Here is a 17,217-nt window from a genome sequence, read left to right as displayed (position 1 = left end):
TCATCAGCTGCCTCCTGCACACCCCCCACTGGAGAGGTGCCTGCAACCAAGGTACATGCCCTTGACCGGAATCGAACCCGGGACCCTTCAGTCTGCAAGCTGACACTCTATACACTAAGCCAAACTGGTTTCGGTTCCTGAAAGTATTTCTTGACTTTAATTTCTTTAACCCCTCAACATTATTTTTATAACTAACTCCAAATCATATCAATTATATTTCAAAGAGAATTTTAAAAGAAAATATTATATCATTTCCCACCTTTCATTTAACTGAAACTTAGGTTTTCTTTTCTTTTCTTTTTTTAAATATATTTTATTGATTTTTTACAGAGAGGAAGGGAGAGAGATAGAGAGTTAGAAACATCAATGAGAGAGAAAAACATCGATCAGCTGCCTCCTGCACAGTCCCTATTGGGTATGTGCCCACAACCAAAGGACATGCCCTTGACCAGAATCTAACCTGGGACCACAGGCTGATGCTCTATCCACTGAGCCAAACCAGTTAGGGCTGAAGGCTTTATTTTCAACTGATGTTTGGAACAATAAAGAATAATGGATTTTAAAAAGCTTACTTTCTGAATCACTACCAAAACCACAAATAATCACAAATTAAAACAAGCTAAATATCTAGAAAAGTATTCTTCATTACTTATATTTTATCATATTAAAATCTAAAGTGTTTTCTTCTGCCCTCTAGTTTCATCCAGTAAAATAATACAACTGTTTTCTTCTACCCCTAATAATCTATATGCAATAGTAAGACTATAAACAAGATTCATAAACGTTCATTATGGCTCAACAAAAGGTGATGCAGACACTTACCTACATAATGCATATTAAGAGCCAAATACTTATATTGGAAAAGAGGGTTGTGATTTAGGCTACTTCTTTGGATCTGCTGGAAGAAGGAGCTGACATCCCATCTGTACAAGACATCCAACAGCATGATGCTTGGCACCCTCAGGGCCACGTTTAGCATTGCCTCCATTTTCTCCTTTGCAGCCATGTTTTTTCTTGGAGCAGACCTAAAATTCAAGAGGTACAGTATATAAAAACATGTCACCTCAAATAGCTTTTAGATATCTTCTTATGAGTCTAATGGATTTTCACATACTATTCAAAGACTATATTGGACTGTATGAAACTCCCTAGCCACATTAAGATTCTGATGAAATGTTCAGGCCTCCAAATTTAGTTTTAAAAGGCCCCTAATTCCAAAGCTAGGCACTTAGCAACAAAATACCCTAAAATAACATTGTAGCTTTTGTCTAATTAATTTGCGATAAAAAATTCACTCCTATGAAATTACTTGAGATATATGTAGCTCTTAAATGAAGGAAAACATTAAATATTAATAAATGTTAAAAACCTAAACAATTCAATAAAAATTTGATAAGTACATATTTAGTCTGCAGCATCTCAATCTATTCTTTTCCTTATCCCTTAATCAAAACAGAAGTACTGAATTTACATGCTATAGATAAAATCCAGAGAACTGGTGATATGTACATGTAAAGGAACCATTATTTGCAATACTGTTTCCTTGAATTATTAGAGTTAATCTCTTAATCTGAAATCTCCATCATTTGCCTTCAAGGTAGGAAAATAATTTAGATTCTTTCTATGATACACAGACATGCTTGCTGGCACGTGAAGGAAATCAGGCTTTGTGTGAATCTGTAGCCCCTGACTTGACTGAATTGCTGATGAGCAATAGAGTGAAGAAGGGAAAAAGAAGGAAATTAAAGATCTCCTGGACAAATCTACTTAACAGGACAATTCAGTGGAATACTGTTTTATATAACTGAGCTGCAAATTAACCCAAGGAATTTCAAAAAAGAGGACAGGATAGGACAAAGGTGGGTAAAGTACAATTTTAAGATAATTCCGAATTGTTGGCTCTGACAATATCCTTTTAAGAATTTTGCTGAGAAAGCTAAACACATGTCTAGCTTTGGCAGTGATTTCAGACAAATGAAAACATTTATTTCTGAAGAAAATTATAGTGACAGATTGCTATGCTATAGTTAAATATTTGTCAGTATTTCCATTTTACCCTCTAATTTTCATTGCTCCCAAGCTCAGATAGTTGTTTTTTGTGTTATTTCTTTTTAAAAAGGGGGCAGCACAACTTGGCACACTGTTATTATAAGTTTTTCAAGCATGGAAAAAATGATAATTTCATTGAATGTTGGCTAATCACATATCATTCCTATTGCTCTCATTATATATACACATCCTATCAATACCGAATAATTAACATTTTTGTAAATACTGAAAATCTGGTTACTTTAAATGAACAAGACCACTTTAATAATTATGCTACATTAAAAAATAACAATAATATGGTGAGAGAGAATCCAAATCAAAAGGTGGGCCTAAGAGAAAAAAAGCACTGAAAAATAAAATCTCAAATCAACATTTATTCAGGATCCTAAGTTTCTCAAAGCTCATATTTAAGCAGGGGGGAGGGGGGAGCTTGGGAAGAAATACACCAAAATATTAACATCCTTTCAACAGTGAGCCTGGGGTAATTTTTATTCCCTTCTTTCTACCTTTTCCTGTTTGCCAAATGTTTTAGACCAGTGGTCGGCAAACTCATTAGTCAACAGAGCCAAATATCAACAGTACAACAATTGAAATTTCTTTTGAGAGCCAAATTTCTTAAACTTTTTCTAAAGCCACTTCAAAATAGACTCGCCCAGGCTGTGGTATTTTGTGGAAGAGCCACACTCAAGGGGCCAAAGGGCCGCATGTGGCTCACGAGCCAGTTTGCTGACCACAGTTTTAGACTATTCATGTGTTATTTGGAAGGTATGGAGATGAACTTATAAAAAGAAAAATTCTTCATAAAAAGTATAATGTGCTTGTGCCATCTACTTAAGAATATATACAGGAGCCAAAACCGGTTTGGCTCAGCAGTAGAGTGTCGGTCTGTGGACTGAAGGGTCCCAGGTTCCATTCCGGTCAGGGGCATGTACCTTGGTTGCGGGCACATCCCCGGTAGGGGGTGTGCAGGAGGCAGCTGGTCAATGTTTCTCTCTCATCGACGTTTCTAGCTCTCTATCTCTCTCCCTTCCTCTCTGTAAAAAATCAATAAAATATATTTAAAAAAAAAAAAAGAAAAAAAGAATATATACAGGAACCCTGCCAATGTGGCTTAGTTGGTTGGAGCATGGACCCAAGCACCCAAAAGGTCTTGGGTTTGATTCCTAGTCAGGGCACATCCTGAGAGATCTGGCATGGTCGGGCAGGAGGCAACCCATGGATGTTTCTCTCTCACTCTAAAATCAATGTAAGCCTGTCCTCAGGTGAGGATTTAAACACACACACACACACACACACACACACACACACACACACAGGAAATAACAGCTTATTCTGGTGGTTTAAACTGATAACTCAATGTGTTCTTAGGAGTTTAGCTATTTTTCCATATTCTAAAATCCAATATAAATCACTACTCCTTTTTTAAGCAACAACAACATAAAAGAAAATATTTACTGAGTTAATATTTGTGGTCCATATTTACTTCATTTGAATTGGAACCTTCCTCTTTTTAATGTTATTTTTAAATGTACCCACTTTCATCCTTCACTGTAGCTCTTAAGGGGTAGAGAAAAAACTTGAAACAAATAACCAACCCTGCATTAGAAATCAAGATCTGAACTGTTTTTTGTTTTTTTGTTTTTTTGTTTGTTTTTTTTTTTTTGGGGGGGGGGGGGAATCTCTTTAATTCTTACAAAGAATCATCTCTATTACAAAATACCATTAGTACAATCGTACACATTCCCTCGTATTTAACTCTACTCCTGTTTCACAAACAGAACAAGAATAAAAAGAGAATCATGGGCCCTGACCAGTTTGGCTCAGTGGATAGTGTCGGCCTGCGAACTCAAGGGTGCCAGGTTCGATTTCGGCCAAGGGCATGTACCTTGGTTGCGGGCACATCCCTAGTGGGGAGTGTGCGGGAGGCAGCTGATTGATGTTTCTAGCTCTCTATCCCTCTCCCTTCCTCTCTCTAAAAAAAAAATCAATAAAATAAATTTTTTAAAAAAAAAGAGAATCATGGATCTCTAAAGCTGTCAGTACAGAAGAAAATTCAAGGCAGAGCCCCAAACTCTATACATAGTAAACTCAAGAGTCTAAATTAAGAAGGACCTTAGATAGAATGAAATATGCCCATTTAATAACAAATCTATTGCTTATTAAGCTTTTCATTTATTTCTGTACGTGAATGCCATGTGTAGGGATATGGAGGAAACAAAGTTTATACATGAAAAACCAAATCTAAAATGCTACCCACAAAAGATATGGAAAAAAGAAAAAGAAAAAGAAAAAGAAAACATCTTCTCTAAATAATTTTTAATCTTTCTAAAGTAGAAATGCCATATAGAGTGGTGATCAGCACAAATAAATACCATACATAACACTATAGCACCATAAACTAAACCAACAGCTAAACAAAATGCTGAAATATTTATTTGATTTGCAGATACCTGAAACCACTCATACCTGCCAAATCAATGATTACAAGCTTTTAGTCAAAATAGAGCTTTCTCTCCTGGAGTAAAGAGATTATTATACCTTTATGTTGTTTGGTTCAAGCTTCATTTATCTTTTTCCTTAGACTTGTTGGATAGATCTAATGAGCATATCCTAAGTCAGAGTGAGCTCCAAATTCTCTTAAAACCAAAACAAGACCAAAAAATTCTCAAAAATAAGGAGGAAAGCCAAAGGCAAAGAAAACTGAAAGGCTCCACACTCTTACAACCAAACATATAAGCTCCTTCCAGCCCAGTTCAGTTACATACATTTTACTTTCAATGGAAGATTTTAAAATTTTCTCCTTGAACTATGAAGAATTGGAAAAGTAATACTCCAACACCATGTCTCAGCAAGTACCATAAATTAAAATTTAAAGATGCTTTGCCAGGGAAAATAGTTTAAGCAAACAATTCAAAAAATTAAATTTAAAAAAAAAAAAAAGCCTCTCTGTCCAATAATGGGAAAAAAGGTTCAACAAATGCTAACAAAAAACAGGACCACAGTGATTTCATTAAATGACTTTCCCAGGCTTGAAAGCAATAATCGCTACTTACAAACACAGTAATATCTGTACAAGTATAACGCTGCATGGTTCACCATTCATATTTGTGGGTTAGGAAACACAGGGAGCCTCATTCTACACTTTCCTGAAAACACTGCATTGGTTTTAAATCTAAAGAAATCAAACAAATTATATCACGAACAATATAATAAACGTAAGATTTTAAAGTCATGGCTCATCTCAGTTGAAGAATTGTGGTAAATAACAGAAATGGAAAATAATGTGATGTTTCCCCAAAAAATGAATAGTATTCACATCTCCTGGATAAACTCCCTTTTAAAAAGACAAAGCAAAAATAAGAATACTATATAACACAATTTAAAATTTTTCAGGACATACTTAGGATAATTTAAGGCTGAAAGTTTCTACACCTTTTTCCATCAAAAAAAGGGGGGGGGGACTTTCACTCATCACTAATTTCCTTTGTCTCATCCAATTAAAAAATATTCTACCATCAGCTAAAACCAATCTTAAAACTGACAGATTTTCTAGTCGTCCATATGTTAGTATGATAAGCTCTAAAAAAAAAAAAAAAAAAAAAAAAAGTAAAAGGATAAAACTAGAGCCTAAAACCATAAGTCAACTCTGCCAAAAACACCCGGGAGGAGTATGCACTGCTTACATAAGCATTGGCACATGTCTAAAATATAGCTGGTCCTCCCCACTCCCACTCACTGCTAGCTGACTTTGTATGTACCTGATTTCCACATAGACTACTAGCAGTCCCGTAGTTCCTCAGCATCTCCAGATCGGCAAAGATACAGTCCACACTGAATCTTTCAACTTAGGGAGCCAGACAGCGGAAAGTAAAAAACTGCTACCTCTGCCATTCAGCGCACTACCGGGGTCACGAATGCAGCACCGACAGCTCATCCTCTTTTGGGCGTGAGTCAATAGTCAGAGCTGCACGCTCCGTGTTTTAAAACATAAAAAAGGCACAGTCCCCTCTCCTTTCCCTTCACACTAGTTTCCTGTTTCCTGTAAACTGCGATGCAAAGCCATCCATTAATCTTTGATGCCTTCACACGGCAAAGCCCCCTCCCTCGTCCCTGCCTCTCCTCCCCCAACGCCACGCCTGCGGATCTCAGACGCGTTTGAACTATAGTAACCCCGACTCAGCTCGCTGCAAAGCGAGCAGCAGCAGCAGCAGCAGCAGCAGCAGCAGCAGCAGCGGCGGCGGCGACGGGGCCGCCGCCGCAGCCGCGGGGTAGGGGATTACGTTCACAAAAACTCTGCCAGGAGAGAGGCCCGTGCCAGGGGGGCTCTCCTCCTGGTCTAGCAAAGCGTGCTGGCTCCTCCGCGCCAAACACCAGAAAGGTTCCAAAGAAAGATGCGGGGAAGTTCTTCATCCTCCAGCGGGAAGGAAGGAGTCTCGTTCCTTAAGGAAGGGCCTGGGTCTCGGGGTCCCTGGGTGGGAAAAAGCGAACTGCGCGGGGCGGGAGGGAAGAGGGAGGGTGCGGAAGGAATGGCAAGCGAGGAGGAGGAGGAGGAAGCGATAGGGACAAAAAGGAAGGGATGAGGAGTGCTCTTACTGAAGAAAAAGAAAGACTCACGGACGGGATGCACAGCAAACGGGTCCCCCATTCGAAGAATGGCTTAGCAAAGCCTTTCTGCAACCCCCAAACCTCGCACCTCAAGAGGAGGAGGAGGAGGAGGAGGAGGCTGTTTGGGGCTGCGTAGACCGGAGATGGGCAAGGCAAGAGGAAGGAGGGGGGCAAGCCTGGACGCAAAGTGGACAAAAGACTGCGAAAGAGGGAAAGTTGGAAGTAGGAACTAGAGAAAAGGAGCGACTAGGAAAGGGGCAGCTCAGGAAGGGGCTTACAAAAGGCCTTGAAATGGGATGCCGGGGAGAGGGTGGGGGAAGCGCAGAGTGAGGGGACCTTAGGAATGACGGGGGAGGCGAAGGAGGGGGGGGAGATGGGGGAGCTGGGGGAGATTGGGGGGCGCAGCCGATCCGGCGCGGGAAGAGGCCCTGTGCGGGGCTCCGGGAGGGAAGGGCTGGCGAGGGGGCCAGGAGGACCGCGGGAGGGGCTGGCGATGGAGAAGAAGGGACGTGGACGCCGCCGGAGAGAAGCGAGCAGAGCGGGGGGAGAAGGGGCGCGGGCAGAGAAAGGGCAGGCACGGCGACGGAAAGGGGGAAGGGAGCGGAGGGAAGGGAGGATGCCGGCGGCGGATCGGGGGCACCCGGGTGGGAAGGGGGCGGACGGGGCGGTCACCTCGGGCTGCAGCGTCCCGGCCTGCGAGGCGGCGCAGCCGAGGGCTGCAGGCTCCGCGGATGCCTGGCTCTCTCCCCCGCCCTCCCGTCCTCCTGGAGCGGCGGCGGCGGCGGCGGCGGCGGGGGCCGGGACCGCGGCGCTCACAGCGGCGGCTCCTCCGCGCCGGGCCTTGGCTGCTGTGTCTCGGGAGGAGGCGGCGGCGGCGGCGGCGGCGGCGGCAGCGGCCCGACGCGTACGGTCACCATCGTCCGCGGCAGCGTGCGCTCGCGGGCAGAGCCCGTCAGCAGCGGGCGGCGGCGGCCATGGCCTCCAGTGCTCTCTCCGCTCCGCCCCCGGGCGCTCTCTGCGGCGGCGGCCGCGGTCCGCTCTCCGGCGCTCTGCGCCTGCGCGCGGCGCCGCCAGCGCGGCGCGCCCCTCCCCCGCCCCCTCCTGCGCGCGCGCCCGCGCTCACTCACAATCGCGCGGGTCCGGGGGTTCCCGCGCCGCCGCCTCGCGCTGCGGTGCGTGGGTGGGAGAGACGAGCCCACGGCGGCCCGCGCAGCCGGGCTCCGGCGGTCATGGGAACGCGCGCCGGCGCCGGCCCGCGCACTGTGACACGCGCCATTCTGACACACGTGCGCTCCCACACTCCCCACGCACGCGCTCACACCCACATCCACCTGCCGGGCCCACGTGGCAGAGCTGGAGGGCGGCGGGTCCTCGCTCACCCGGTGCAATCGCAGCAGCAATGATGCCGGGACGTATTACATGATGCCAGACAACATTACAGTGAAGGCCTGGGGGAAAGACAGGAGATGGGTAGAGGGAGTCAGTGGGGGAAATAAGGGAGGGACATCCGTAATACAATAAAGGTAAATTTTAAATAAAATGATAATAAATCTTTTTAAAAAAAAAAAAAAAGTGGGGGGGGGGGTGGGGAGAGAATGGCTTCAAAGTCCTATAACCTTGACTGTAACTATTATGGACTTCTAAAAGCAGAAAAAAGCCGCATGTCTTTTTTTTTTTTTTTTTTCCTTTTTAAGTCCCTCGGTGACTGGACTAGACTGTCCACACCATGGCGTTAGGGACCACGTCGGGGATGGCTCGGCGGTGCCCAGCGCAGGACGGGGGTGTCCAAGAAACCTCTGCTGAATAAGTAAGTGGGTGAAAGGAATAAATGAATTGGAACTGAGCATCCTGAACTGGAAGATTCTGCCCCTTCTTCCCTTTACAGAATTTGCTCCCAAGAAGATGACTGTAGTAGTATTAAGTGGTTATTTTGTGTTTGTCTTGTCTTTTCGGTCTAAGGTTCAAAACAGATCGGAGTACACACACACACACACACACACACACACACACACACACACGCCCTTCCTCCCCAAGGTCGAAATTCTGCTGGAATTTCCAGCACTGACCAGCATGACTGCCCTGATTTAAATGTCGACACACTTTTTTAGGGCAGAAACTGTGCCCCACTTCCCCACAATACAAAGCCTGCGGCACGTTGGAGTATGCGCAGAATGCATCAAGGATGCCGCTAGTCCTCCCTGCTTTGGCAGGACTGTTAGGTTGCTATGAGAAACCAGTCGAGCCTTTGATGTTGTCAGTGCCTGTTACATAAATGTATGTCCGTAGGTAAAATGTTGCAACTATACTGGATCATCCAGAAATTGTGAAGCCTCAACTTCTGCGTGTTACAGGATAAATGGATGTGTTTAGATTTAGATTTCTGGGCTGGGGGCCATCCTTGGGAATTCAACTCTCTGGCCTCTACACTTTAAATGCCAAACCCCCAATTCTAAACAGTTTTTGCGTCTTGCTAAAATTGTATAAGGAAGCTCTATAATTTAAAAAAATGTAATCACTAGAGGTATCAGCCAATCAAATTCAGAGTAACGTCCTCCTTCAATAGTTTGATTTCTATAGAAATCAAGTTTTGTTTTGTCTTTTAATTTTCTGGGAATTGTGTTCCAGAAAATAAAATTACTACAGCCACCTTTCATCCAGGTGCCTTAAACTACTTTAGAATAATCATTAAGCCTGCTACATCCCAGGGAGGCCATTTTATGAGTCTCTTTATATATCCTGGTAAAGTATGAAATTACAGAGACCACATGACTAACGTCTGGAATAGGAAATTGCCCAAGATAGCAGGTCTTATCCCTTGGTTTCTTCCTGTTTGGACAACTTTATTACCGACTCATTCAAGAAAATAAAAGACCACAGACATTACAAAAAAGTCAAAATTGATATAATGCTAAATTCTAACTAGTTTTTATTTACTCCTCTAGGGTGAGTTGCAGAAACCTTGAAAATGTTACCTTAGTTTTGTTACCAGGTTGGTGTGTTTTGTTTAAATGAAGGAAAGACCTACCTCAGCTTCAGAGAGGGTTTGAGGGGTGAGTGGGCTGGCAGTAAGAGATTAATCAAAGAATGTATATATGCATGTATGCATAACCCATACACAGACAATATTACAAGGAAGGCCTGGGGGAAAGGCAGGAGATGGGTGGAGGGGGAATGGTAATAAATCTTAAAAAAGAAAACGGGGGGGGGGCGGGGGGGATGCTAAAAATGGCTTCAAAGCCCTATAACCTTGACTGTAACTACTCTGGACTTCTAAAAGCAGAAAAAAGCCACATGTCTTTTTTTTTTTTTTTTCCTTTGAATTTTATAGCAGCTGCCAGTAAATCTGAAGTTCAAACAAGTGAAGAAAATTACTCTGGTAATGAAAGGGTTACTGCTATTACATTGCTGCAGATCCAGTTTGGGAAAGCTCCACATTGCCAGAAGCATGTAACCAAATCAAAAGAAAAAGAAACCTATAGAAAAAAAGAACAGGCAAGCAAGGGGCAGTAGAGAGGACCTCTCAAATGAAAGAGCAATCACAGTAAAAGTACTTTCTAGAGGCACCCAAACCCACCCTAATCAGGAAAGGTCAGGAGCAAAATTTAGGGTAAGTGCCTGGTACCAAGCTTAAAGAAATACCCAAATGCCACAGCTTGGTCATAAAAGGAATTAGCTTCGGTTGCTAGAAAGGAGTAGAGTGTTTATGACTGGAATGGCAAGCCATTCAGGACTATAAAAGTTATTTTCCTGTTCACTAAATGTATTTAACATTGAGGAGGAGTGCATATTTAGTTACTGCTCTAGTCATTTTAAAAGGCTAGTCTCCCGAATTCCTTATAAAACCGACTATTGCTAGTAATCACATAGAAATAGTCCTTGGATGAGTATCTTCAGATAACTGATGGTCAGCTTGTTATGCTTTACCTTCTAGATCCAGTGATAAGATTTCATATAATAGGTTTCTCAAAAGGGGGCCCAAATTCAAAGAACTTGGCTAGCCAACATTGGAAATATAGAGAAAGGAGAATGTTCGTGTACTCATTTATTCACTCATTTCCTTAGTTCCTAATATTTTCTGGGTACTTTGAAAGTTTTCTCTATCCAACTCAAAATTAGTTAATTTTAGTGAATAGAAAAGTCTGAGTCATATATAAAATCTCATTAAATCTAGAAAGGGTTGGAGGGGTGGGGAGGCAGGTAGTAAGAGATTAACCAAATATTGGTTTGATTTTGAAATCCAATTCCAAGAGGAAAACTGTACAGTCATGCCAGACTTTCCCAAGTGGCTGCTCCATTTTACATTCCCATCAGCAGTGTATGAGGGGAGATTTACCCTTAGTTTCAGATGGCCCCTTGTTAGACGTGGGACCCTGTACCAAGTGGACATAATTTATAAACACCTCCATCTGTCATCTGTGAAACAGGAGTAATGGTAGTATGTTCTACACAGATTATAATGAAAATTAAATGAAATGTGAATATTCCTAATACAAAGTAAGCCCTCAATAAATGTTATTAGTTTCCTTCCTTCTGTCTTTGATATTTGATTGGCAACATTTATTCTGTAGTAAAGTCAGACAGAGATACAATTATAACTCCCTATTAACAATAAGAGTTACTGCATGACCTGTGTGGCTCAGTGGTTGAGTGTCAATCTATGAACCAGGAGGTCACAGTTCCATGCCTGGTCAAGGCACATTTTTCAGGTTGGGGGCTAGATTCCTGGTGTGGGGCTGCAGAAGGCAGCCCATCAATGATTCTCATAATTGATGTTTCTGTCTCTCCTCTTTTCCTCACTGAAATCAATAAAAATATGTATAAAAAAATAAGAGATGCTTATACATAGTTGCTTAAATCTGTTTAATGGATGATTATTTTGTCTTGAAACTTATATTGTTGCAATACAAAATAAATTCATCTTTTTCTACCTTCGGTGGAATGAATACCCAAGTCTGCAGGAGGGAAAAAGCATAGAAACAAATCAGCTTTTGTTTGGTTTGAATTTTTCAAATCTGCCCCCCCCCCCAACATTTTTTATTTCCCCAACTTTTCATTTGGAAGAGTTTAAAATATACAGAAGATTTAAAAGAATCATCACTCATATACTCACCATCTAGATTCAACAATTGTTAAGGTTTTAAATATTTGCTTTATGTATGTGTATGGTTTGTTAAACTATTTTAGAGCTATGGACAACACTCTGCAGCCCTAAATATTCTAGTCTTCCTCTTCTAAAAATAAGAGCTTTCTTCAGTATTGCCAAATGCCATTACCACACCTAAGAAAATGAATTATAATTCCCTAAATCTTTTACTGTCCAACCAATATTCAAATTTTCACAATTCTCCCTGTATTATCTTTTAGTGATAATTTTTTTTTCCCAACCAAGATTAAATCAAGTGGTTACATCTTAATTGCCTTAGTTGTTACATCTTACAAGCCAACTTTGCTTTTTATCAACCTGAATGCTTCTGACTGTTTGGAGTCTCTAACATCAGCACGGAGAAGAAAAAAAATGTACTGTTGTTTTCAAATTTAAGATCAACTGGTATACCTCCATCCTACCCTGCCATTTTCTTTGTCTTGATTTTGATTAAGCCTGAAATGGGCAGTAATACAAAAGTATAAGTTGCTTTTCAAGCATGATAGTTAATGTGATAGAATGGATATTGATTGTCATCGACATGTGTTAGTTGCCTCCCCAATATCAACTTGAATATCCTAGCTATGTAGTATATTGGTAATTGATCATGGATGGATCAATTATTTTTTTCCCTATTTCCCACAGTGATTAGTCCAGAGAGAACCCCATGACCCAGGCAAGCCTTAACAATCAGAGCAAGGCTCAGCACCAGAGCTTTTGGCTGAACTATGAGGGAGAGCAAAGTTTCTCTTTTCTGCTAGACCTGAATAAAGAATCGTATAAATTTGGGGGCTGCCATTTAGACCCAAAAGGGAAGAGCCAACTTAAAAATATGCCAAAATATGTAAAAGAACCCAAGACATAAAAAGAAACCACAGTGTATGAGCCCTAATCTAAGCCCCATCTGAAGCCAGCATGTCCACCTCCATCCTGTAATTATATCAACTAAGAAATTTTTTTTGCTTAAACCAATTTGGGTTACATTTTTTATTATTTGCAATTAAAAGAGTTCCTAGTCATCAATCCTTTTAATTTATTAGTCAGTGTAATATGCTTTTATGAAGATGAGGAAGTAACTAAAAAAAAAAAAAAAAAAAAAAAAATGATGGTAGGATCCTTAACCGGTTTGGCTCAGTGGATAGAGCATTGGCCTGTGAACTGAAGGGTTACGGGTTCAATTCCAGTCAAAGGCATGTACGGTGGTTGCAGGCGCAACCCTGTGGGTGGTGTGCAGGAGGCAGTTGATTGATATTTCTAACTCTCTGTCCCTCTCCCTTCCTCTCTGTGAAGAATTAATAAGATATATATATATAGATATATATATATAGATATATATATAGATATATATAGATATATATATATAGATATATATAGATATATATAGATATATTTTAGATGACGGTAGGTGCATAGAAACAAAACTGTACAACTTAACGAATTGTTATTTTAAAAACCCATTTAACCACTATCTAGAAATAGAAGTTTGCTAACACCCCAGAAGTCTGTGTCCCCCCCACACACACACACAAACACACACACACACACACACACTCTTCTCACAAATGCTAACCTAACTTTAATACAGCAACTTCCTTTTCTCTGTGTGGCCACCTGGGTCCTTACATATGGTAGTTTAGTTTTGCCTGTTCTTGAATTGTATATAAATGGAATCATATAGTATGCATTCTTGGGTGACTAGCTTAACATTGTGTTTGAGATTCAATTATGTTCTTTTGTAGACCTGCAGTTTCCTTCATTTTCACTAAAATTCCAATTTTAATTACATTATCTGAATATAACATTTTTGTGTTCATTCTGCTGTTAGTCAACGTTTGGGTTAATGAACACCTAAATTCCAGTCTGGGGCTACTACAAATTATGCTGCTATCAGCATTTTGGAACTTGTCTCCTGGTGCTCATGTGCAAACATTTCTCTTGAAAAGAAATGCTGGGCCACAGCGTCTGTAGATATTCAGCTTTCTTAGATAACTCCAACTGTCTTCCAATGTATATGCACCCCCAACAGCAATTGGTCAGAGTTTCTATTGCTCTATTCTAGCCTACCATTAGTATTGCCATCTTTTTCATTGTAGCCGTTCTACTGGGGGTTGTTTTGTTTTTTGTTAATCCTTACCTGAGGATATTTTTCCATTGATTTTTAGATAAAGGGAAGGAGGGAGGGAAGGAAAAGGGGAGGGAGGGAGGGAGGGAGGGAGGGAGGGAGGGAGGGAGGGAGGGAGAGATCTAGAGACATCAATGTGAGAAAAACACATCAATTGGTTGACTTCCCCATGGCCCCAATCAGGGCCAGGGATGGAGCCTGCACCAAAGTACATGACCTTGACCTGAATCAAACTTTGGACCCTTCAGTTAGCGGGCCAACGCTCTATCCACTGAGCCAAACCAGCTAGGGCTCTAGAGAGGTTTTTAATTTGCATTTTCATAATTGCTAAGGAGGCTGAGTACCTTTTTATGTTTATTGGACTTTTGTGTTTCATGTTTCCTCTTTTGTGAATTGCTCAAGTCTCTTGCTCAATTTTCTCCTGGGTTGTGTGTCTTTTGCTTCTTGATTTCTAATCTTTTGTATATTCTTTGTTTTTCTAATCCTTTGTCAATCATATATACTGCAAACATCTTCTGTTGCCCTGTAGCTTCCCTTTTCATTCTCTAAATAATGAACATAAATTTACAGTTTTCACATGTAATGATTCTTTTAAGCCTGTTTCTCCCGTGCTTTACAAAGCCATTGTGTCTTGAATCCAGCATGCATACCTGTGTAGATCTGTTTCTGAACTCACTATAACATTGCACAAGTTTGACTGTCTATCCTGTGTCGATACTAAACTATTTCAATTACTCTAGCTAAATAAGAAGTCTCCATATATGGTAGAGCAAGTTCTCCCAATTCTTTGTCTTTGTTTTGTTTTATTTTCTTCAAAAGGATTTTAGCTCATTACATTTCCTTATCAATTTTGGAATTAAATTTGCAATTTTTGCTTGTCAAGTTCCTCAAGGTCTTATTGAGACATTTTGTTTTTGACATAGAGGTTTTGCATATATTTTAGTACATTAATTCCTAAATATTTTATGTTTTTATGCTATTGTTAATGTTAATTTAAATTTTCTGTTAGTCTTTGAATATGTTAACAGTAAATCTCATGAGTTCCTGACCTCAAGAATTTCCAATCCCATAGGGTTGGGGACAGACACATAAATTTTGGTTTTGATACAAAGTGGAATGGATTGGTTATGATTAAAGGGAGCCAAGTTTGCCTTGGGAGGAATTAGCACATTCTGTGGGGTCTTGGGATGGAAGGAAGGGAGAAGCATTCTAAGTATTGAAACATTGATACAAGTTAGCTAGGTGAATTAAGGATGAGGCAAAGAGGGGCAGAACGAGCACACATTTTATATACACATTTCAGGGGAAGTTGATGTGGGACACTTTCTACCTGTGCCAAGTGAGGTACCAAAACAGTAGAGTCAGATGCCAACATAAAAGTGACACAGACTCTCCCATGGGCATAATTGATGAAAGGAATGTGAACACACCAGTTAGTTCTAAGACTCCCGGAGCCCTGTGGGCAGATGAGGTCACCAAATGGTGCAAAAAGGGAGCAGAGAAAGGATTTGGGAAAGATTTCTTTGGAGGGAGGTGTTGCTGTCAGTATTGCTGAGCAAAAAAGTCATCATGGGAGGTGCTAACCCTTTGTGCTCTAGTCTAGTGGCTAGGAGACCTTCCAAGAAATAGGATGGGGCAATCCATTCTGCTGCTCCTGCACCATGCTGAGCTGTGGAAAACTCTCTAGTAGTTTAGTTTTGCCTGTTCTTGAATTGTATAAAAATGGAATCTGACACCCAATGTGTGCTACCATATATGTAGAGTGTCCCGCCGAAAATGTAAGTCCATACATTATTGATAGCTCAATTGTTTTCAGATTTAACTCGCTGGAATTAATAATTATTTAGAATGTGTATACATTTTTTGGGGAAAACACACATTTGGTCTTTGTTCCTGATTTCTGGTACAGAGCTTCTAAAATTCTAGGATTTTCCTGATAGGAGTAACAAGCCCCTTTTCACTTTACCTAAATTTATGCTGATAAGCCAATAGATAACTTCAGGATGGGGTCAGTCACCACACTGTATTACTTTGTAACCTCTTTGAAAGCAACTTAACTGCTGAAACCTGTTTGGCTCAGTGGATAGAGAGAGTGTTGGCCTGCAGACTGAAAGATCCCAAGTTTGATTCTGGTCAAGGGCATGTATCTTGGTTGTGGGCATATCCCCAGTAGGTGGTGTGCAAGAGGCAGCTGATTGATGTTTCTAACTCTTTATCCCTCTCTCTTCCTCTCTGTGAAAAATCAATAAAATATATATATATATATATATTTTAAAAGCAACTTAACTATATTGTGAATGTCTTTCTCTTCCTCTTATACATACATATTTTTAAAGGTACATGACATTCCACTATATGGATATACCATATATTCCTATACCCAAATTGTCCCTTTTTATAAGGAAACTTGTCATAATGGGTTAGGGGTCCACTCTACTCTAGTATGACCTCAGTTATAATGAATCTATTTCCAAATAAGGTGACATTCTGACATACTAGGATAGGACTCTCACATGTGAATTTGGAGGGGACACAATTCAACCTACAACATATCTGTAAGACTTTTAATATATGCTACCAAATTTTTAGAGTGCATCTTTTAGAGTTGTAAATGAGGTGGCATCTGACAGGACTCAGGATGACTAATTGGGGAAGGGATCCGAGAGGAAAGAAGAACTAGGTGATTTCTTATTAGATATAAGCAACTGAGTAAATACAGGAGGATTATACTGGGAGAGGGAGTGTGGTCGCTGATGAGTTAGGTTTTAGACAGACTCAGTCTGAGGCATTAAAGAACAGGCAAGTGGAAACGTCGAATCAGGAACTATATATATATTGGTCTGGAGTTTAGGAAAGACACAAATTTGTGAATCATCACTACTTAAGTGGAAGTTAAAATCATGGGGATACATAAAATCACCCACTAAAATAGCCAAGTAAGACCAAAATTGCTTACCTGCCTGCCTGCTCACCCAACTGCTTGCCTGCCTGCCTGCCTGCCTGCCTGCTCAGTGCGTGAAATAGCAACTGGTCATTCAAGTGGTTCCACCTTAACAGTCACTTAGGTTTTTATATACCCGTATTTTCTGGCATATAAGACAACTTTTGAAATGAAAAAAAGTCAACCAAAAATTGGGGGCAAAAGACCAAAATTGCACAAAAATTACCTGCAGATCTTGACGGCAAAGTAAGTCTTTTCTTTGAAGTGGGGGGAGTCTGATACAGCGAATATAGGCCCAAGATAAAAAGAGGACCAAGGACAGCATTCTATTATAGAAACCTCAGTATTAAAAGGATG

General features: G+C 41.0%; 1 protein-coding gene across 3 annotated transcripts in view; it reads right to left on the bottom strand.

Annotated features, from left to right (window-relative positions):
* The window catches only part of RNF145 (ring finger protein 145), a 44,655-nt gene extending 37,201 nt beyond the window's left edge, over positions 1-7,454 (bottom strand). For all 3 annotated transcript variants that reach the window (XM_084884194.1, XM_084884196.1, XM_084884195.1), the window contains exons 1-2: positions 7,327-7,454; positions 823-1,025 (exon numbers count right to left, since the gene is read on the bottom strand). In XM_084884194.1, coding sequence (XP_084740320.1) covers positions 823-1,006 — 184 coding nt within the window. In that variant the 5' untranslated portion in view covers positions 1,007-1,025; positions 7,327-7,454. The remainder of the gene's footprint in view (positions 1-822; positions 1,026-7,326) is intronic.
* Positions 7,455-17,217: the final 9,763 nt, after the last annotated feature.

Source organism: Pipistrellus hanaki (assembly GCF_964339955.1).
Source record: "Pipistrellus hanaki genome assembly, chromosome: 5".
NCBI lineage: Eukaryota > Metazoa > Chordata > Mammalia > Chiroptera > Vespertilionidae > Pipistrellus > Pipistrellus hanaki.
The sequence above is the reverse complement of the archived record's forward strand: the minus strand, read 5'-3'. Positions and strand labels throughout refer to the sequence as shown.